At 40.9% G+C, this 23,971-nt stretch overlaps 1 protein-coding gene across 1 annotated transcript in view; it reads left to right on the plus strand.

The window, feature by feature from the left end:
- Positions 1–23,682, plus strand: part of LOC114046880 (GTPase-activating Rap/Ran-GAP domain-like protein 3) — a 196,900-nt gene extending 173,218 nt beyond the window's left edge. Inside the window, exons 26-28 of the mRNA XM_027867466.1 lie at positions 9,661–9,876; positions 13,951–14,068; positions 23,287–23,682. Coding sequence (XP_027723267.1) covers positions 9,661–9,876; positions 13,951–14,068; positions 23,287–23,458 — 506 coding nt within the window. The 3' untranslated portion in view covers positions 23,459–23,682. The remainder of the gene's footprint in view (positions 1–9,660; positions 9,877–13,950; positions 14,069–23,286) is intronic.
- Positions 23,683–23,971: the final 289 nt, after the last annotated feature.

The raw sequence follows: 23,971 nt of genomic DNA on the forward strand, positions 1-23,971 counted from the left end.
CTAAATGATCCTCACTATTTTTATTTTAGATTTCCTCCCAAGAGTGCATCTTCTTAATATGCAATGCTACTCTTCCCACCAATAGTGCCTTTCACCTATGATGTTCCTTTTACATAAATGAAAGCTTTCAAGCTCCAAATTTGAGTTATAGGTCTCATCTCATGATGTCTCAGTGATACCTATGAAGGAAAATGTGCTTCCTTGTTTTAGGATCTCTAGGTCATCCTGCTTGTTGCCCATATTTTGTTCATTTGTATATAAATATTTGAGGCCATGGGTTTTACTGATGGCTTCTTTCTTGATTTTGTCATTTCTCTGTTGCTGGTCTTCTTTCCACACTATGGCTACTCTTTATGGTGTCTAGCTTGTTGCCTACCCTAGACAATTTTCTCCTCCTCCTTTCTTTTCAGTTTAAAGCGTTTTTAAAATTAAATTTGATGCCAGGCAAATTCATTCTTTTCAGTTCCATCTCTAGTCAGAAGCCTGTCATTCTTATATTTTAAAGCTTGGTCCAGAAAAAAAAAAAATCCCATTCTCAGATATCATCTTCTTAACCAGTTGTTCACTTCCCAAGTTTGTCTCAACTCTTCTACAACATCTTCTCTGATGACTTTAGACAGTGATATCTTTTTTCTGTGACTTTCTACTAAAGTTTCATAGTTTAGCACTTAATCATTTTTCATTTGTTTCATGTGTTTTAGTCTTGTGTTGCCAGCTAAATTGTAAGTTATAGTACTTGAGTTTACAAAACCAAATGCACAAGCATAGCATGGGTTAGACTTGGGTAGACAACAGTTCATATGAAAAAAAAAGACTTGGGGGTTTTAATGGATTGTATACATACTTCTTAGTATAATAGTTCATAGGGTGTATGGAAACCCTCTTTCCCTCCCAAAAAAATGGCAAACATAATTTCATAATGTATTAATATATAAATATAATGAGAGTGAGGAGTGAATAGTCCTACTATGCCCTGCCGTCATCAGATCACATGTGAAATACTATATCTAATTTTAGTTATACTAGATGGAATATATTCATAAAAAGGCAACCAGGATGATGAAGGGATTCACCATGTGAGATCAACTAAACATAGAGGTTCTTTACAAAAGTCCGTGGGGCAGCTAGGTGGCACAGTGGATAGAGTACCGGTCCTGGAGTCAGGAGGACCTGAGTTCACATCCAGCCTCAGACACATAACACTTACTAGCTGTGTGACCCTGAGCAAGTCACTTACCTCCATTGCCTAGCCAAAAAAAAAAATAATAAGTAACAAAAGTCTGTGGATTTGGGGTGTATGTGTGAGTGTGTGTGTGTGTATGTGTGTGTGTGTGTATTTCAGTATAATTGGTTTCCTTTGTAATCTTATGTCATTATTTAGAGGAGCAGCTATATAGTACAATGAAAAGAGTGATGGACCTGGAATCAGGAAGACTAAATCCAGCATCAGCCATTAACTAGCTGTGTCATCCTGAGCAAGTCATGTAGCTTCTGTCTGCCTTAGTTTCTTCATCTGTAAAATGAGGATATCTCACAGGGTTGTTGTGAAGATCAAATGAATTAACATGTAAAGCACTTTGCAAATATTAAAGCACTATATAAATGGTAGCTGTTATTATGATTATTTATTTTTTGTATTAAAAACATTATTCTGAGAAGGGACCCTGCCTCCAAACTGCTCAAAGGGTCCAGGACATGAGAGAGAAAAAAGCTTAAGAATCTCTGGCCTAAAGGATCTCTGAGGGTGTTTAGACTAGGGGAAAGAAGACTTAGGCAGGATAAACGAGCTCTTTTCAGATATTTGAAGGGTTGTTGTATGTGAGGTTGACAGGATGATAAGGAAGCTCAAAACCATATCATGTGAGCCCCAATTGAAAGAACTGGAGATGTTTATCCTGAAGAAGAGAGAACTTTGGGGAAACATGGTAGTTGTCCTGAAGTATTTAAAGGTTTTTAAGTGTCTAAGCAGGATTAGGTTTGTTTTAGGACTGATTATGGATAAGATGCAGGAGAGCAGATTTCAATGCAATATGGAAAACTTCCTGATGAACAGAGGTGTATACACATTTGACAAGCTACCTTGAGTTCCCTATCCTCTCGAACAAAAGGAACTGATCATTTCTGAGGGATTCCTGTACAGGGAAAGGTAACTTCCAGTGTTAAGATTCTATGAATCTATGTTTCCTTCAGACAGGGACTTAGTTTTCTGATATAGCTGTGTATCACCCCATATTATTTGATGCAGTGTAGGCTCTCAGTGACTGCTTGTTTAAGAATTCATTAAAACATATTTCCTCTGCTCACTAGTCAGGTTTCCTATTTAAGAGAATCTTGGCTGGTTTAAGAAATGTAGTAAATGGGGCAGCAAGATGGCTGCATCTGTAGAGCATCATGCCTGGAGCCAGGGGGACCTGAGTTCAAAATAGGCTTCTGACACTTTCTAGCTGTGTGACCCTGGGCAAGTCACTTTACCCTGATTGCCCCCCCCCAAAAAAGAAATATAATAACCTATTTCTATATTCCCCTCTGCAGAATGGCCTGTAGCCCAGTGTAAGCCACTCGACTAGCTCTGTGACGCAGGAGAGACTCTCAGGCTTCAAGCTGTAGTAAAGTGCTAAAGCAAGTAGGAATGAAGATAACCCTGGGACCAGGAAAATCAGCATAGTCACCATTGGTAGTGTTTTACAAGGGGTCCTACCCTACTAGAATAAGACTTCTAGGCAGTTACTTTGAAAGAAAACAAGAGAGGGAAAAAATAAAAAAGAAAGACCATAGACCAAAGTGGCTTGCTAACTAGGGCTTTTAGGCTAATAAATATATTTGCCATTCTTCTTGCGTACTTTCATCAAGCTGCATGTTTCATGTTTTATTTCCCCTTAAAGACTGCCATTGATATCTACGTACATCTGCATAAAAATGTGAAGTGGAGAATTTCTTTGCACCCTACATCTAGAAAATGGACAAAATAATAATTTTTTTTAAATTTAGTATTGACAAGACTTTGGGGAAAACCAGGATTCTGAAATTGCTGTTAAACCTTCTGCTTATTGTTAGTCTTTTTAAAGAGTAGTCAGTACTCAATAAGAATTAGAAAATTAATCATGTTCTTTGACCTAGTTATGTCATATTTTGAAATGTAACCAAAAGATATAATTTAAAGGAATTTTAAAAGACCCTGCTACATAAATAGTTCTCATTGCTTTACTACTAATCAAGCAAGCAAGCATTTAAGTGTCTACTATATGCTGTGCACTGGAGATAGAAGGACAAAGGAGAAACAAGGAACTTATATTTGAATCAGAGGGACAAGACACACATATAGAGATATGTAAAAAGCATGTAGAAGGTTCCCAGTGTGGGAAGGTATTGGCAACTGGGGGAACCAAGAAAGGCTGCATACTGATTGTGGCACTCAAGCTAAATTGAAGAAAATTAGGGATTCTAAGAGGCAGAAGGGAGGAAAGAGATCATGCCAGCCTTGGGAGACAAGCAAGTACAAAGACACAGAGACTGAAGATGAAGTGTCATTTGTAAAGAAAAAAGAAGGCCCTTGTGGCTAGACTATAGAGTGCACAGAAAGGAGTAAAGGTAGAATGGATCCAGATTGTAAAGAAGTTTAAATGCCAAAGGACTTTACATTTGATCCTGGAGATAGTATAGGGAATTTATTGAGCAGGATGTTGATATGACCATATTTACAATTTTGGAAAATTACTTTGGCAATTGAGATCAGGAGGGATTGGAGTGGGGAGAGAAGACTTGAGGCAAAAAAGACCAGTTAAGAGAGAAACGATAAAGGACCTGAATCCAGATTGGAGAATAGAGGACTTATACAGAAGATGTTGCAGAAGTAGAAGTGACTAGATTTGGCAATTGATTGGCTTTGTGAAGTAAATGATAGTGAAGAATTAAGTATGGCATCAAGGTTACCATGCTAGATGAATGGAATGATAGTGGTCACCTTGACAGATATAGGAAAGTTAAGAAGATGTGTTTAGAGAGAAATGAGTTCTGTTTTGGACATATTTTGGTTTGAGATGACTACAGGACACCCAGTTTGAAATGTTGAAAAGGCATTTCATGATGTGGGATTGGATGTTGGGAGAGAGAGCAGGGGTAGACCTAGAGATCTGGGAGTCATCTGCATAGAGATCATAACTGAACTCATAGAACCTGATAAGGTCACAAAGTGATAAGAGTAAAGAGACAAAAGAGAATATAGCCCAGGACAGTCTTGTGGTACATCCACAGTTAGGGCTTGTGACATAGGTAAAGATCTAGCAAAAGAAATATAAAAGGAATGGTCAGAAAAGTAGGAAGAAAACAAAGAAAGTCATGAAAACCCACAAAAACTCAAAGAAAGAAATAATGTCCAGAATGAGGTGGTCGATGGTGTCAAATTCTACAAGGAGGCTAAGAAGGATAAAGATTAAGAAAGATAACATTAGATTCAGCGACTTAGAGATGGCTGGTAACTGAAGAGAGCAGTTTCATTTGAGTGATAAGATCAAAAGCCAGATCCCAAAGGACTTAGAAGAGAATGAAAGGAGAGTAAATGAAGATGATGAATATAGATAGCTTTTTTGAGGAGGGTAAGTAAGAAAGAGAGGAGTGAACCAGGACAATAGCTAAAACGTGTGATTGAATCTAATGAGAATTTTTTTAAGGATAGTGGATCTTTATACACATTTTTATAGGCGGGGGAAGGAAGTACTATATAGGGAAAGATTGAAGATTAGGGAAAAGGGTGATGATAGGACAATCTACTGTAGAAGACAGGAGAGAAGTCAACAGTATATGTAGAGGGGTTGGCCTTGGTGAGAAGGGGCATTTTTTCATTAGGGCCTAGAGAAAAGAAGGACATAATGAGGAACATGGAGGGGTTGTGAGAGGAGGAGGAGGAAGTGAGAAAGGGGTGCTCATACTAAGCCTCTGTTTTCTAAGTAAAGAATGAAGCAAGGTCCTCAGCTGAAAAGGTTAGGGGAGAAGGTGCTGTGAGCAGTTTGCAGAAACCATTGTAGGAGTTAAAAAGGCCATTTGATGCCATGTTTGTTTCTGATAGCTTAATCATGTTGCCCTTTCATGATAGGACTAAATAGCATTTCTCAGACCACTTTCTTCCTATGATTTCTTTCACATTATTGTGAGTAGAATTTAACTATGGAGTCAAGGAGGAGTTGTTAGTTTAAAAAAAAAATACCATGTTTGAAACCAGCATCATCCGGTTGAAGGAGCACTAAAATCAGTCAGAGATCACCTAATCGAACCCCCTCATTTTATAGATGAGGAAACAACCCCAGAAAAGTTCAATGATTTGCCCAAGGCAACATAGCTAGGATTTGAACTCAGATCTCTTGACTCTAAATCCGGTGCTCTTTCTACTTTCCCACATGTGGCCCCCCACTTCAGTCACAGCACTGGAGCTTAGTCAGCAACCATTCACTTTACCCAGTTCACATTTTGCAACTATTATGTCTTCTTTCTGTAAAATATTTGGGCAGATGCACCATTGAGGCAACTCCCATCTGAAACATCCACAGTGCCACCTTGAGCACTTCAGGGATCCAAGAACATTAAGGCCAGTTTGCCCTAATTCATGATAATGTGAAACATCCACCAATAGCAGAAGCAACAAGATCCATTCATCCAAGAAGGAATAGTTATGTCTCCTCCACTCTGATTGGATAATATGAAATACAAAGGTCCTCTTAGTAGACTCTAGGAATCAACACTGTGCCACGATGGCCCTCTAACAATGGACCATTGGCAAAGCCTTGGGAAGTATGAATGTTCCTTCAGTCAGCATGCCAGGATTTGGGGTGGCCTCAGGTCTGGTACATGACCCAGTATGTTCATATATATGGATTCTTTACCCAGACTATAGAATAAGTTAGGAAGAGCCTAAGAGTCTAATGACCAATACCCTGGTCTGTCGGACTGCAGTGTCATTGGCTCATAGGTTTTAGAGATCTTAGAAATCACCTAGTCCAACTCGCTCATTTTACAAATAAGAAAAACCGAGGTCCAGAGAACACTCATGTAATAAGCAGCAGACCTCAGATTCTAATACATACCCTACTAAATTTCTAAAACTAGTGCCCTTGCTGGTGGGTGGTTGAGTTCACAAACATGGCCAATTTTCTCCTTTCCCTAGATCCCTCCTGTAATAAGGCCAGCCACACATTTGTTCACGTAGGGGATCTTCCACTTCCACAGACTGCCCGATCACAAGATTTTAAAACACAAGCCAAGTTTATGTCTCTCTCTCTCTGTTTGCCACCTTGGAATTCAAAGTGTACATCTCTCCACCACCATACTACCACCAACCCAAAGAGTAAACTGACTGGCAGAATCATTCCTTAGGTCAGTCTCTTTAGCATTACATTTCCCACAATAGGACAACTGGCTCTCTGGTATCAAACTTTTGTTCTACATATAACGATGTAAACATCTAATCAAATTATACTTTTTTCCGGGGGGAGGGGGGAAAAACTATAGCTTCAAGCCACTTCCCTAGACACACACACACACACACACACACACACACACCCTACAATCACTCAAGAAGCATTTATTAAGCACCATCTATGTGCCAAGCACTCTGCTAAGTACTGAGGATACAAAGAAAAAACAAAAATTTAAAAAAAAAATACTTCCCTCAAAGAGCTTATATTCTAATGGGGAAGAAGTAATATAAATTAGAATATATAAGATAAAATGGAAGGTAACCTTAGAGAAGATGGCGCTAGCAGCTAGGGGAACTTGAAAAAGTCTCCTGAAGGAAGTAATATTTGAGTAAGGTCTTAAAGGAAGCCAGAGATTCTAAGAGTAAAAAGTGGGAAGAACATTCTAAGTATGGGGAATAGCCAGTGCAAAGGCATGGAGGTGGGAGATGAAGTGTCATGCACAAGGAACAGTGAGTAGGCTAGTATGGCTCAATCAGAGTACATGGAAGGGAGCAGAATGTCAGATTATAAGGTAGGAAGAAGATAGGTTGTAAAAGAATTTTGAAAACTAAAAGACTTTATATTTGATCCTGAAAGTAACAGGTAACCACTGGAGTTTACTGTTAAGGAGGTTAACATGATCATGCCTACAATTTAAGAAAATTACATTGGCAACTGAGCAGAGGATGAATTGGAGTGAAGAGAGATAACTTGAGGCAGGAAGACCGATTAGAAGACTATTGCAGTAGTCCAAGTGAGAGGTGACAAGGGCTAACCTAAGGTGATGGATGGGTAACTGGAGAGAAGGGACATAAAAGAGATGTTGTGAAAGTAATAATGACGAGATTTGGCAATGGATTGGGTTGAGTGAGAGGAGGCTGAGATGATACCAAGGTTCAAACCTTGGTGACTAGAAAGATAGTGGTGACCTTACCAGAAATGGGGAAATTCAGAAGAGGTTAAAAAAAAAAAGAGTTCTGTTTTGGACCCATTGAGATTGAGACACCTATAATAATATCCAGTTAAAAATGCCCTATACACAGCTGGTAAAGCAGAACTGGACCTCAGGAAAGAGAATGGGGCTGGATGAAGAGATCAGGAAGCATCTGCAGAGGGATAATAATGGAATCCATGGAACTGATGAGATCACCAAACAAGAGGCAGAGGGAAAAGAAAAGAGATCTCAGGACAGAGCGTTGGGGGACACCCACAGTGAATAGGCATGACATGAATGAAGATCCAGGAAAAGAGACTCAGAAGGAGGAGAATCAAAAGAGAATGGAGTCATGAAAACTCAGAGAGGAGAGATTGTCCAGCAGAAGGTGATCAACAGTGTCAGATGATGCAGAAAGTTCAAAGAGATTGCAGACTGAGAAAAAGCCATTAGACTTGGCAATTAAGAATAATCAGTAACTTTGGAAAGAACACTTTCAGTTGAGCAATGAGGTCAGAATCCAAACTGAAGAAGACTGAGGAGAGTAAGAGATGAGGAAGTAGAGAGACCAACTATGGACAGCTTTTTCAAGGAATTTAGCTGAGGAGAGGAGGAGAGATGGAAGATGATAGCTGGAAGTCATGGTAGGATCCAGGAAGGATTTTTTTTTTTTAAGGATAGGAGAGAAAGTAAAGAGTCAATAAATAGAGAAGAATTAATAATTAGGGAAATAGTGGGGATGACATTAGAGTCGATCTACTAGAGAAGACAAGAGGAGATGAGATCAATATGTATGTAAAGGAATTGGCTTTAGCAAACAGAAGAGCCATTTTATCACCACAAATCACCTTTTTGTGCAGTTTACCAATAGCTATGAATTGGATGGTGTGTTATCAAAATTACATATAACCCACTGTGGATGTTGTGAAACCTACCAACAAGTCAATGGCAACCTACCACCAATCACCTAGAGAGCCCTTCAGGTAAGTGACTGTGTCTGGTTGTCCATGAAACACCATTGGTCCCTTCCTGATTACAAGAATGGTCTTTTGGCAGGAACTCATGACTTTGGAGCATGTGCACCTCATACTTTATAAGTCTCACAGAAACCACAGCCCCTGTAATAGAATCAGTAGGAATATGTGGCTAAGGACATAGCAGATCCCTAATAGAAGCTCGTTTAAACATGCTTAACAGTACACTAAAGTGTACTGTTTATTCAACTGGGAGGTCTGTAGACCAAAAGACTGGGCTTGGGAACATGCCCAGAATCCCAGTGCTTCACCAGTAGAAGCCACTCAGCCTCACTCTTGTGACCCCCAGGGGTAAGGGACATGTATGTACCCTGTGACCTTAGCAGCATAGAAACTTATGTGTCAGTGCTAGAAGGGGGAGCCAGCTTGGTTAAAAGCAGTTGTTGAACATGAAAATCTTTGTGCAAACTACTCATGGCCTGAGTGTGAATTCTATTGATCCTAGTTGATCCTCTTTCATCCACAAGGTTTGACCTTCTTTGTTGACTTCAATTCCTGATTATCCTCTTGATACCTTCTCAAATTTGGGGATCCTAGTTTTCCCTGAACAGTTTAAGGCAGTGGCAAGATTATGCTGTTGACCTAGACTATGGTCCTCTTGGCATGCTGACATTTGGAAGCAGTATGGCGAAATCAAAAGAGCACTGACTTTTGGAGTCAGAGGACCTGGGTTCAAATTCCCTCGCCTCCCCCCCTCCTTCCCTCATCGTCAATACTTAATAGCTGTGTGACCTTTAAGTTAAAACACTTAACCTCTCTGCACCTCTGTTTCCTTATATATAAAACAAGGGAGTGGGATTAGAGGGTTTCTAAGGTCCTTTCCAGCTCTAGGTGATGGTGCTATGCTCTGCTGTCACTATCCTTTGGAACCTGATTCACTAGTCACAATTCTTCAGTTGTTCTTATCATTCTTTCAGATACTCTAAAGGAAAAAGCCAGAGTAGCCCACTAAGAAGGAAAGAGCTGTGATAAGGAGCAAGATTCCTGTTATTTCCTGGAGTAATCTTGTTGGGCTATGTGGGTTTCCCAACACATCTACTGAAAATGCCGCTAGAAGAAACTGAGCTACCATGAACAACTCTCATTTTTATTATTATGCCACTCAAGACTCAGAAGATAATTATAATATTATTAATTATATTCTTTCTTTTAAATATTTAGCCCATGCAGTGTGTGTTTACCTGAACTGTTGTTCATTTAAAATATATATTTATTTAAATCTCTGTTTTTCTGGATTATATTTTAGGTGATGTTCCATGTAAAAACCTATACAAGATTCCTCTCAGAAACCTTGTTGGCAGAAGCATTGAGCGACCTCTCAAGTCACCCTTAGTACCCAAGGTCATCACAACCCCAACGTCAGTGGGGATTGGCATAGCAGCCATTCCTGTCACTCACTCCTTATCCCTGTCTCGGATGGAAATTAAAGAAATAGCAAGTAGGACACGAAGAGAACTATTGGGTAATTTCTTATGGATTTGTAGCATCTTTATTTTCAAATCTACCAGTGATTTTTTTTTAAACGTCAGTCATCCTTCTGTGAATAAAGGGTGAAAAGGTGAATTTCTGTAATCAGAAAGCTGGTTTAATTCATCTCAGTAAACATTTATTAAATGCCTGCTATGTGCAAGTCAATGTGCACGGGTGAAACAAAGACAAAAATAAGACAGTCCTGCCCTCAGGGATCCGACTTTCTCCTTGGGAGGCACAGCCTGTTCACAGAGAAGGAAATATGACATAGTTTGAAGGGTGTGTGGAGAAAATACTAACAACAGAACGCAAAGGAAAGAGCTCTAGATGTGGAGTCTAAGGACCTGGATTTGAATCTAGGCTTGGTCACACAAGGTCCCCTCGTGACTTTAGATAAGTCACTTAACCTCTCTGAGTCTGCCATCTTCTTAGAGGTAAAATGAGGCTTTTAGCCTGTATAACCTCTCTGGATCTCAGTTTCTTCCTCGTTTGTATAATTAGAAAGTTGGACTAAGTGACCATTAGGGTTCCTTTGAGCTCTAAAGCAATGATCTTCTAGTGAGCATTTGATCAAGGAAGACCTCCCAGAAGTTGCACCTGAGCTGAGACTTGAAGGAATATCAGGATCCTAAGAGGAAGACAGTTAAGAAGGGGTGCACTCCAGGACTGGGGAAACATTCAGAAGTTAGGGATTGGCGGTCTGGTCTAGGGAGCAGCAGACAAGAGTCCAGTTTGTCAGAAACACTGAGTGGACAGAAGGGAGAAATATGAAATGAGACCAGAGAGGGAGGATGAAGTCAAAATTATGGAGGCCCTTCAATACACCTGGCATTGCCTACACACAGAGGGAGCCGGAGGAGGTTTTTAAATAGGACAGTGATATGGCCAGGCCTGTGCCCTTGGAAGATGATTTTGGCAGCTGTGGGGTGGGTGATTGGAGAGAGGGAGAGTGCAAAAACAGGGACAACAGTTAGGAGTCTGTTTTAATAGCCCAGGTTATAAGACCACAGATTCAGAGCTAGAAGGAGCCCTAAAGGCCCTCAAGGCCAGCTCTCTAATTTTATAAAGAAGGAAGGAATTGAGACCCAGAGAGGTTATGTGATTTGCCTGAGGTCACAGAGCAAAGCTGGGATTTGAACTCAGGTTCTGTGATTAAAAATCCAGTATTATCCACTGTACCATGCTGTCTCTCTACCAAGTGTCAGGTGATACATACGTGAAATAAGGCCATGGCTGTGTGTGTGGAGACAAGGAGGTGGATGCAAGGTGGTAAATTTGGAATCAGTGATCTGTGTCAACTGATTGGAGATGAGAAGGGAAAGGAAAGAATCAAGGATGACTTCAGGGTTACATACTTGGGGTTAGTACCCTCAAAAGCAACCCTCAAAACCCCTTTGAAGAAGGGGTTAGATTCAGGAGAGAAGATGATGAGTCCTGCTTTGGAACTCTTAGGTCTGATTTACCAATGGCTCATCCAGGTAGAGGTAGTTGATATTTCATGCTTGTTCAGTTGAATACATGAAGGCCTAAATTCAGAGTAAAGATAAAACCTTGGGGTAGGAAATTAATAATAATCCAGCAAACAAGACTGAGGAGGAGTGGTCAGGCTGGTAGAAGAAAAAACCAGGAGAAAGTAATAGCATGGAATATGAGGGAGAAAGAAGAGGCAATCATTAGTGTCAAAAGCTAGAGACATGTTAAGGAGCATGTGAACTGAGAAAAGGCAACCAAGCTTAGCAGTTAAGAGCTCATTGTTAATCTTTGAGAGAACAGTTTCTATCAAGGGTTGAGAACAGAAGCCAGACTAGAAGGATTAAGAAGTAAGTGGTAAGGAAGGGAAAGTGATGGGTGTAGCTGACTCTTTCTAGCAGTTTGGCAGTCAAAGGGAGAAGACATATTGGATGACAGTCTGAGGGTAGAGGGAAAGTCAAGTGAAAGGTGTGTGTGTGTTTTTTTAATATGAGGAAGACTTCTCTGTGCTTATAGGCCTTGGGGAAGGAGGTAATAGATAAGGAGAGTTTGGAGATAAGAGACCTAGACCGAAAATACATGAATAATGAGGTAGACCTCCAGAGAAGACACAGGAGTGGATTGAGGGCACTAAGGTTTATGCTTTGGAAAATAGAAAATCCATTTTTTCCTCAAATATAGGAACAGAAGTAGAGGATTGGTAAAGGTATAGAAGGCCTCTCTTTTCTCTGTCAAGTAGGAGGCAAGGTCATTTGGATAAGGGAGGTGGGGCCTAGGTGCTTGATAAGAAAAGATTTTGAATGGCTGGATGGGCAACCCCAGAGCGGAAGGTAAATCGGGAAGGAATAAGGCCCAGTAGGTAATGTTGATTTGTATTCAGTTCAGGGACACTGGGAGACAAAAAGATATTTAGTGGGAGTAACAAAGGGTGGAGGATGGGCTGGACCTAAAAGGCAAAGTCAATCAAACAAAGGGGCAAGGCATTCAAAGGTGGAGCACAATGTATAATTGAATTGGTTAATTATTGGATTAAGGCTGTCGAGGAAGGAAAGTGAGACCAGAAGAACTAGAACCTGTGTGGAATGACTAAAAGGTGAGGAGGATGAAGAATAGAAGAATATGGCCCTGGGAAAAATGGAAGGATAACAAATTATGATCAGAAAAGGGTATTTCCAAGTCCAAAATCATGGAGCTTTGACATTTTGTGTTGATAGTAAGATATATAGGTAGCTGTGGTGAAGAAACGATGTAAAAATTAAAGAGGTGAATGAACTGGGGTGGGGGAGATATGTTTGAAGGAGTATCACTGTGTTTATCGAAGTCCCCAAGTATGAGAGAAATGGTTAGAAAGGAGAGGAAGACTATAAGACCCAGGTACTGTGCTCCACAAGAAAGGAATAGCCTGGAAGCCAGTAGATTTACAGCCCTAAGTCTCTGGGGTGAATGTTATAGGTGGATGCAGTTAACCTTAAAAGAAGGATACAAAGTGATAGAAGAATGGTCTGGAGGTGGCCACAAGAAACAAGGTATATGCCTATTCCTCCTTCTGGCCCAGTGTTTTGGAGAGTAAAGAGCAACTAGAACTAAAGAAGGTAGCCAAGGATGAAATTTCTTCTGGAGGAAGCTGTCTGAGAACAAGAGGATGGAAAGAACATGGAAAGAAAAGTTCTAGGATGAAGAAAAATTTGTCAATAAGGTGGTGGATGTTCTAGGGACCACAGTAGAAGGGTAGGGCATGGGAGGCGTAGAGTTGAGACTAGATGGAAATGAGGTTGTTAGAGAAGTATTTTTGTCAGCAAACAGTAACTCTCAAGCACAAAGGTTAGGGGAGCAGGAGAAAATAGGAGCCAGAAAATAAAGGGAAGTACCAACTGCTTGGGAATCCTTCCTGTAAAAATTTTGTGTTGAAGGACTGTTGAATTGTTTGAGGCAAAGAAGGGGCATCAATATCCTCAGCATATTATTTCTCCAAACACAGGAGAGTTGGGGATGTGGGCAGTGAAGAGAACAGGAAAAATGCCTGGATCACTGGGTCTGGTTCAAGTTCTGGGCTGGGTGACGGTGATCTGGTCTTGGCAGCTGTGGGCCAGGTAACCGGGATCCAGATTGGGTTACTCTGTTGCTGGACATGTCTAAGACTTTCATGGTTATGAAAGGAGAAAAGAGAAAACCAGTGGAATATCTGCCAATGATAACGACAGCCCACAATGCCATGTGGGGAAGGTATCCTCTAATCCTGGACTGCTGCAGCTATGCTTTTCCTTTCCTCTAAGTGGGAATGGCCTTTACTTTGGTGGTAGTGTGAAGAGGGAGAATGGAGCAGCAATGAAATGTCTGTGAATGTATATGAGAGCCTGCAGGGTTGTTTTGGCAATATTATAAAGATAACTAAGTCTCCCTGGTTCTTACCCAAGCAAGCCACTTAGTAACTAATGACCTGTCATTCTTAATACACAAGTACTAATCAGAGAAAGCCAAATGTTATTTGTCAACTTCTTAGTAGTTGGCCAGGGTTCTGATCAAGGATCCTGTGGTAACCCTGATCTTGAGAATATTTCTATGTTCCTCTGAACTAATCTTTTCCTCCTGAGTCTAGGCCTTTCCGATGAAGTTGGACCAAGGTCCGAAGGAGCACCAAAGCAGAAGACAACATCTCGAAAGCAGCTAGAAGGGGAGCCCAAGCAGGGAGCAGTGAGGTCAACAAGCAGCGACAGGTAACCTGATATTCTGGGCCAGTCCGATGATTTAGTATTGGGATTAGAATGAAATAAGGCACTCGTGGACCTTAAAATGCAATAACAATGTTACTTAAATGATGTAATTCCTAAAGTTAAAGATCAATCAAGCATTTGTCAAGCTCTTACTATGTATGCTAGGTGATGTACTAGGTGCTGGAGACAAAAAAAATACATAAATGAAACATTCCCTATTTGCAAGGATAACTAATTCAAGTTAAACTCTATTCTTCTTTACCTCCATATTCACAATGACAACTGGCCAGGGCAGGTCAGAAAGACATTCCATCAAAGCTATGGCTGTTCCACTAGAACCTCCAATATCAACTTTCCATATGCTAGACCTTTTATCCCATAAGTGATAAGGAAGCCAAATAAACTGCTGAGAATGGCCTCCCTGATTCCTTAAAAAGAAACTACATAAAACATCTCCTTCTCTCATTCCTACCTGAGCAGTCCACTGTAACATTTCACCTAGTGGGTGATTAAAACTAGGTAGATTAAAATTGGTTTTGACAGGTAGGTCAAAGAAAATGAGTTTCTTAGTGCCTGTCTGATCATCGTACTTACCACATCATTTTGCACTGAAATTTGGCTTGCCAAAAGGAATTAAATATCAGAAGAAATGTCCTCATTCACTCCTTGTGATAATCCCTACTGAGAGATAAAGATGGCGGAAAAGCCCATCAGTACTCTGAAGGAAGACGACCTAGATTCATATCTTAGCTCTGCTGTTTTCTACCTGTTGTACCTTGGCCAAGTCACTAGGGCTCCCTACCCTTCATTTCCTAATCTTCAAAACTAGAGAGCAAGATGAAGTGATGCCTGAGGTCTCTTCTAGCTTCAAATCTAAGATACCTGACCCTTTGAAGGCACCTCTATCATGGTATCTGGCAGCAATAAGTACATCTCAGAGGCAAAAATCAAGTCTGACTGAAGGAGAAGGGAGAAGTGCATTGAAGAGATGGTATTTGCAGTAGATCTTGAAGTAAGAGAATAGAAAAGGCCAGAGATTGGGGGAAGTACAATTTAGGTATGGGGGATGGCCTGCACAAAGGCACCAAACCAGCTAGGACCAGAGAATGAAGTCATCTAGTTTTCTACATGTAGAAAAGAACTATGGTGGGAAATTTTTTTTTCAGGATTCAGTGATTTGCACCTCTCTCAATCAGTTTTGCTTTATGATCCTTAATGCACCAAATTTAACCAAAATTTCGATGTTCTGTACATTAGACTCCAACACTATTTCCTGTAGTAGGCTGTAGCAACCTATGGTACACACATACAAAGGTTAGCTTACCAACCACAGCACAGAGGAGTGGAAGCTGATGCTAGGTCAGCAGGACACCCTCTTAACAGAGCACAGAGAATGGGGCCCATTGGCTCCCTCCTCCCCTGGCCTGCCCAAAGATCCCAACCTTAAGGAACAAGATGTCAAAGTTGCTGAGCTCCTGCTACAATGTAGCAGGCAGTTCTGCAGAAAGTAGTTTTGTTACTAAAAGTACAGGAAGGACACCATAATCCTGACATTTTTCCCATCTTGCTGTCCTGCCAATCAGGTTTTCATTCACATCACCCCATTGGAACTTGATTTTCTCCCCCTTTAAAATGAGGCTCATCTAAATGGTCTCTAACGTTCCTGTTTGCCTCCAAACCCTCTGATCCAGTGATATGCCACACTGCCTAATGCCATGCTTATTGCAAACTGATCATATCCTCCATGTCAGACTGTGAACCCACTGAGGGCAGGTATTGCTTCATTTCTCATCTTTGAAAATCACAGTTCCTGGCACATAGCTGATACATAACATATGTTCATTGAACTGAAGGTAGCAAACAACAGAGCTAAAAATTTGACTACAGGTAATCTAACTTCAAATCCAGAATAAAATATAAAACTCCTCTTTTAACATTTAAAGCCTTTTCTTTATGGGTATGACCTATTTGGGGGACTGATTATATTATTCTACCTTCTGTACTCCACATTTCAGCTAGAGAGGCCTACTTGCCATTTCTTTTACATGACAATCCACCTCTTGCCTTCATGCCTTTCCCCAGGCCATACTTCTGCTGGGAATGTGCTCCCTCCTAATCTCCATCCTCATTCACTTATAGCTCAGACTAAGTGCTACCTCATAAGAGGTCTTTCCTGATTCTCTCAGCACCTCCTCTCTCCCCCCAGAAAAACTGCTTAGCATTTATCTTGTATACATTTTGTATTTGCTTACCTGTGTACATGTTGTTTCCTCTCAGTAGTACATAAGCCCTTCTAAGGAAGGTACTGTTTTGTTTGGTCTGCATCCATAGTACCAGGCCCAATGCCTGGCCTGGCACATCGTAGGCATTAATAAATGTTTGCTGAATGGAATTGAAGTTTGAGTGATCTGCAAACTCACTGTGAGTCAACAGTGTGATATGGCAAACAAGACAGCTGGGGCTAGCCTTGACTGCCATATAAGGGAGATCTCAAAGCTTCTCTGCCCTGACCAGGCCACATCTGGAGTCCTGGGTTCAGTTATGGGCAGCATGCTCTAAGATGTGCATGGACAAGCTGGAGCTCATCCAGAAAAGAGAAAATAGGATGATGAGAGGACTAGAGACCATCACATATGGGGATCAGTGAAAGGAGTTTAGTATAGTTAGGGGGAGACTTGTGGGGGACCTGATAGCAGTCTTCTGGAGGCAGCTAGGTGGCCCAGTGGATAGAGCACTGGCCCTGGAGTCAGGAGGACCTGAGTTCAAATCTGACCTCAGACGCTTGACACTTGACACTTACTAGCTGTGTGGCCATGGGCAAGTCACTTAACCCCATTGCCTAGGCACTCCCCCCCCCCCAAAAAAAGCAGTCTTCTGGTACTTGAAGAGCTGCTGTGTGGAATTTGCTACAGCTTGGCTCCCATAGGCAGCACTAGAGACAGTGGTATGTTACAAAGAAACAGCATTATAGGGAGGACTCTTGGTCGTGTATGGTTTGGGCTGGAGAACTTCAGAGCTCCCTGCAATCCAGTCCAGTAGACATTCATTGTTTTTGTTCAGTCATTTTCAGTCAAATCCAACTCTTTGTGAGCTCATTTGGGGTTTTCTTGGCAAAGATGCTGGAATGGTTTGCCAGTTCCTAACCCAGCTCACTTCACAGATGAGGAAACTGAGGCAGACAGGGTTAAGTGGCTTGCCCAGGGTTACACAGCTATAAGTGTCTGAGGCCAAATTTAAACTCAGGTCTTCCTGACCCCAGGCGTGGTGCTCTATCTAGCTGCCTACTATGTGCTTGGTGCTGGGAAAACCAATGCAAAAATGAAAACCAAGGGGCCCATATTATGCTGAAGGATAGAGACTAAAGCCACAAGACTTGACAGATGACTGCATGTGGTAAGTGAAGTAGAGGAAAGCATCCTGGATGAATGTGAGATTGTGAGCCTGGGTTACTGGTAGAATGATGCTGCCTTCGTCAGAAATAGGGAAGTCTGGAGGAGGAGTTGGTTTAGGGGAAAGAAAACATGTTTCATTTGGGGCATGTGGAGTTTGAGATATCAACAGCACATCCGGTGAGATACCCAGCAGGCAGTTGGTAATACAGGACAGGAGAGAGATAAAAGCTAGATATATAGTTTTAGAGTCATCTGCATTGAGATGGCAATTCAGACCATCAGAGCTGATGACAGCACTGAGAGAGGGTGTCAGTCAATAAGTATTAAGTGTCTACTAGGTACCAAGGCATTATACTAAGTACTGGGGATAAAAAGAAAGCCAAAAGAGAGTCCCTCACAGTGTAATAAGGCAAACAAGATAAAGACAACTTTGTACAAACAAGATATATACAAGATAAATTGAAGATAATCAATAGAGGGAGGGTAGTTGCATTAAGGGGGAATCAGGAAAGGCTTCCTATAGAAGATGGGATTTTAGGGGCAGCTAGATGGTACAGTGGATAGAGCACCAGCCCTGGAGTCAGGAGGACCTGAGTTCAAATCTGGCCTCAGACACATAACACTCACTAGCTGTGTGACCCTGGGCAAGCCACTTAACCCCAATAGCCTCACCAAAATAAAAAGATAGAATTTTAGATGGGACTTGAAGGAAGTCAGGGAGTCAATGAGGCCAAGATGAGAAAGGAGAGCATTCCAGGCATGGGAACAGCCAGTGAAAATGCACAGAGCCTGAAGGGGTAATGTCTTGTGCAAGGAACAGCAAGGATAGTGTCACTGGATCACTGTGATGGGGGAGAGGGAGGTAAGACTGAAAGGACAAAAGGCCAGGTTGTGAAGTGTTTTGAATGCCAACTAGAGGATTGTATATTTAATCTTGTAGATGATAGAATGAGGAAAGACTTGAGGGAGGGTGACCAATTAGCAGACTGTTGCAATAGTTCAAATTTGAGATGGTGTGGAACTGTACCAGCATGGTGGCAATGTCAGCCAGAAGGGAGCATATGCAAGAGGTATTGTGAGGGTAAAATTTACAGGACTTGGCAACAGATTGAATAGGGGTGGGAGAGAGGTGATGAGAAGGAGAGTGAGAAGTCAGGGATAAAGAGAAAGAAGACAATTCTTCCCATTCTTAGATTCTGTGAATTTTAGATTCTATGAGTCATCAAAGATGACTGATGTTTTGAACCTGAATAATTGGGAAGATAATATTGCCATAAGCAGAATTACAAAAAGTTAGAAAAGAGTGGTAAGTTTCCAGTGGAGAAACAATATATTCTGTTTTGGACATGCAAAATTTAAGGTGTTGGCAGGAGGATATCCAAGTGGCCATGTCCAGATGTCAGTTGGAAATGCAAAATTTGAGCTCATGAGACAGATCAGGGCTGGATATGTAAACTTCTAAGTCTTCTATTGGATGGAATCAGTATTTCACAAAAGAATAAGTATTCATACCCAATTAAAGCAAAAGTAATTTTACTTAAAGTGATAGGTACAGTAAAAAGACAAAGTGCCCAGGCAAAGGATAGTTATTAATACATCACCAAATACCGATGAGCTAGATAAACAGAAATCTCCTCCCTCTCAGCCCCCCCGCCTCTCACCACCCAAGTGCTGGTGCTTCTGCATCTACAATATACAACCTTTATTCTCAGGGTGGATGCCTCACTTACATGCCATGCAAAAACTGAGGATCTCAGCCTTTTGGAGAGTGGGAGAGAATAGTGTAAGGAGGTATGGTCTTCAGTATACTGCTCTAGTACACCAGAGGATGTCATCCAATTACTGTATAATGGTTAAGTACCTTAGAACAATGATAGTTACTGACCAAGTGCTATATAAGCATTTCATATCTTAGGCTGTAACTCATCATGTGTGAAGCCTTCTTGGGTTAACTATCTCTTCCTGTTCTAATGTCCTGTCCCAGGATATTTTCTACTGACCTTATGCTACCTTATGAAGTCAGGGTTCAGTTAACAAGTATGTTTTAGGGGCAGCTAGGTGGCACAGTGGATAGAGCACCGGCCCTGAAGTCAGGAGGACCTGAGTTCAAATCCAGCCTCAGACCAAACACTTGACAATTACTAGCTGTGTGACCTTGGGCAACTCACTTAACACCAACTGCCTCACAAAAAAAAAAAAAGCAAGTTTCCTTTAAGTGCCTACTGAATGCCAGGCACTGTGCTAAGTAATGGAGATACAAAGAAAGGCAAATATCACCAGAAGCAGCAAACAAAAAAACAAAAAACCCAGCCCCTCCACTCAAGGAATCTAATGGGAAAAAGAAGGAAAAGGAGGAGGGGAATGTAAATATGGCTTTTAAGGTAGAGAGGAAGGGATATGAGGGGGATCATATTGTATGGCTTCAAGCTTCTTAGTAAAATAGAAGGCAAGTTCATCTGAGAAAAAGGTTTGGAATAACTACTGGAGAATCAATCCAGGATAAATAACAGAAGTAACAAGGGCCAGGTTAAAGTTAAATAACAATCAATATGTTATGGACTTAGTGTGATCACATGACTTCATCCTGCAGTGATTACTGAAATGAAGTGGATCCGTGGGCAGAAAAAGCAAATTATAGGATGACCTAGAGTTAGGGATTTGCAAGATTGAAACAGACAAGTTCCTGGTTAGAGAAGAAGAGATTGCAGGTTCATGGTTAGAGAAGATATGAAGGCAGTAGGGATTCAAAGGTAGAGGACTATAGAATCAAGACTGATGGGAATAAGGTGAAGCTTGAAAAGGGATAGTGGATGGGGAGAACAAAGAGGGATTAAGGGGCAGGAGGTCAAGATAAATTTGATGAATAGATTCATGAGAAGTGAAGTGGGAGAAATAGAACAGGAAATTGTAATCAGAGAAAATTATTTCAGAAAGCAGAATCTTGGATGTGGAGCCATTATTGGTAGTGTTGAGGTGAACAAGCCTGTGAATCGCAAGGCTATAGTAAAGATGGTATTCATGAAAGTCAAAGAGGTTGAGAAATTGAATGGGCCAAGGTGTTAGATGGTAAACTCCAGAATCTATCATTAAACAAACTTGACAAATACTTACTTGGTGCTATATGGAAGGCACTCTGCTCATTACTGGAAATTAAAAAAAAAATAGGACTCGGACTCTGTTTTTAAAGAGCTAATAATCTAATAAAGAGGGAAAGATAGGTACACAAATTAACTGTCATACATGAGAGTATAGGATAAATGCAAAGGAGAGGTCCAGATAAATTACTATGAAAAACCTGAGGGAGGAAAGATCATTCTTTCCTAATCAAAGATATAGATATTGATAGCTATCCACAAGGGTAGAGATATTGTTGGAAAGCTCACAAAATGACCAATAGCCCTTTCTCTAAAGTACATGTAAAACTATCCTTTGAGTGGCCAAAGGATATTCATATTAGTTTTCAGGAGAATAAAAGCAAATTATCAATAATTATATGAGGGGCAGCTAGGTGGCACAGTGCATAGAGCACCGGCCCTGAAGTCAGGAGGACCTGAGTTCAAATCCGGCCTCAGACCAAACACTTGACACGTACTAGCAGTGTGACCATGGGCAAGTCACTTAACCCCGACTGCCTCACTAAAAAATAAAAAAATTTTAAAAAATAAATAATTATATGAAATTTTGTTTCAAACCACTAATAACAAGAGAAACTCAAATTAAAATAATTGTGAGGTTTTACCTCATACCCATCAATTTGCCCAAAATGTTAAAAAAAAATGGAAGCAGTCCATGGAGAGGCTACAGAAATATAAATATCTACTCTGTGCTAGACATTGTGCTAAGTGCTTTACAAATATTTCATTTGATCCTCACAACAACCTTGTGAGATAGGCACTATTATTATCACCATTTTACAGTTGAGGAAAATAAAGGTTGAATGACTTGCCCAGGGTCACACAGCTAATAAGTGTCTGAGGCTGGATCTGAACTCAGGTCCTCCTGTCTCTAGGCCCAGCACTTTGTCCACTATGTCCACTTTGTCACTGCCTTTAATATGGAGTTGTGAATTGGTCCAGCCATTCTGAAAATCAATTTGGAACTATACAAATAGTCACCAAATTGTTCATACTCTTTAACCCCACATCCCACCAGTGCCCCAAGGAAGACAATGATGGAAAAATCCTATGTATGACAAAATATCCACAGCAACATTCTTTGTGGTAACAAAAAGAAAGAAAAAAAAAAAGCCAAGCTGATGGCTCTGGGGTGGAAACAGTCAAACTGTGGCTGTGAATCTGTGGGTCTAATTTTGCTTCTACCCCCACCCACAACCCCAATCTAGTTCCCCTTCTCTTGAAATCTGACTAATGGCTGTATCTTGGACTTTGCTTCTGGGTTTGTCCCTGCCTACTTTGGCCTTGCTGCCTCCCTTATTTCCTCCTCTTTCTGAAACAAGAAATCTGCTCTGTGACCCAGAAATGGGTATCTCTCCAGTCAGTTACCACTATAGCTACTACTTGCCCACAGCCACACACATTCTCCTCTCAGACCTAATCTGTCAGCGGCACGATCGAGAACCCTCCATGCAGCTGACTGGCCCTGACACATGAATGGGGACCAGTTTCCATGGAACTCCTTCCTGTACATCCTGGCTATGTGTGCACCAGGAGTAGCTCCTTGGGTAGTATACAATTCATGTCATAACACTTCAGCCATTGGTCTTGGAAGACTGTTAAACTATGAATATGATTACCTAAGGTGTATAAGGGCCTCAGGTCAGGAATAGGTCAGTCTTTATGTGAGAGAGCATGCAAAGTATGTGCTTGTGTCAGGGACTTCACTTGGGCCTGCTGTAGCCCCTGCATGTGCTCCAACAGCCAAGGGTGAAAAACCCAACTGCACAAGGATAGGATGTGGGAGGCATGGGGAGACCACAGTTTGTCTGAAAAAAAATCTGGGGGTTTTAGTGTACTAGAAGTTCAGTATGTCACACAATGGCTAATTTTTAACTGCATTGAGAAGTGTTCTGCTATACTCTGTCCAGGTTAGACCCCTTCTGGGTTTGTGGACAGCTCTACACAGTGATAAATTGGAACAACTATATTTCCCAAGGCAACACATTCAACCTTTGGATAGTTCTAATAGTTAGCAAGTTTCTCCTTACAGTGAACCTAAATCTAACTCAGAACTGGCAGATTGCATCATGGCTAAGTCAGAGTACACCCCTCCACACCACCTTTGTGACTGAGTGAAGGGGTGGAGGAACATGGAGCATAGTCGTAAACATTTGCATCTCTGTGTAGATCTCCTCTGAAACTGTTTCATATGACCTTCTGCATAATCATGACTACATAGGGGTATATACATTGTACTGTTATGAGGTTGGTGTCAGTTATGGACCGGACCCTACTTGGCACACTTCCAAAGCTTGTTGGGCTAGACAAGTGGTGAGGCATAGTGTGTGTACTGCTGGACTTAGAATCAGAAAAACCAGATTCAAATGCTACATCTGACAATTAGTGTGAGCATGGGCAAGTCAATTAACCTTTCTAAGCCTCAGTTTCCTTTTGTAAAATGGGTATACTGTAGTAGCTACCTCATAGGGTCATTGTGAGATTCAAATGAAATATGTCAAGTACTTTGAATGTCTTAAATTCAGTGTCAATGACAGCAATTATTGTAGAATTGGATGAGAAAAAAAAATAGATTTCTTAACATGTCATTTTTAGGACAGCAGTCTCCACTCCATTGTGCCCCAGTGAGGAAGCTAAAAGCTACCTTAATCTGATCGATTATTTTACACAGTAATTTTTCTCTCTTTTCTTATAGGATCCTATCAGGCTCTTTTGAAAGACCTGTTTTTGAAGACAGCTCTGATGGGCGTCTCCTTTCTACAAGTTCAGATCCTGATACTCTGGCCACCAGAGAGGGGAGTCCACCCTCTGGAAGCCCATTTCAGCTCACAGCTTCCTTTGATGAAGATATTATTGACTTGAAGTAAAGACAATCTTAATCATATTTGCCATTTTATTTTTCTTACAGCAGTTTATACTCTCTAGGAAAGTATTGACACCACTTCCTGAGGAAAATCGGTCACTGATCTATTGGACTAACTGTTCTGCATATTAGGCCAGTCTGGGTAACTCTTCAACATTTGGTGCCATCTTGATCCTTGCTTTCTCAGTTCAAGTACCATCAGCCCCTCTTGGAATAAAGGTGGTAGATTTCATTGAGGTTTTAGATTGAAACTTTTAATAAAATAAAAGTATTCATTCTTCTTTACCTCAAACCTCTTATATTTGAAATACTTAGATGAATAATTATTTTTCAGTACAATTCTAATTTATTTCACATTATAAGTGTTTCATAGAAATATTTGATAAAGAAGTCATTTGATTTTATGACAAATAAGAATTTTCTTTAGCTTTGCTTTCTATAACCAAGAAATCCTGCTCCTATTGATAACTCAGTTTCGCTGTGATTAGATATAAAGAAGTAATACGGTTACACACAG

This window comes from Vombatus ursinus, unplaced genomic scaffold (genome assembly GCF_900497805.2).
Source record: "Vombatus ursinus unplaced genomic scaffold, bare-nosed wombat genome assembly UNPS02014786.1, whole genome shotgun sequence".
Classification (NCBI taxonomy): domain Eukaryota; kingdom Metazoa; phylum Chordata; class Mammalia; order Diprotodontia; family Vombatidae; genus Vombatus; species Vombatus ursinus.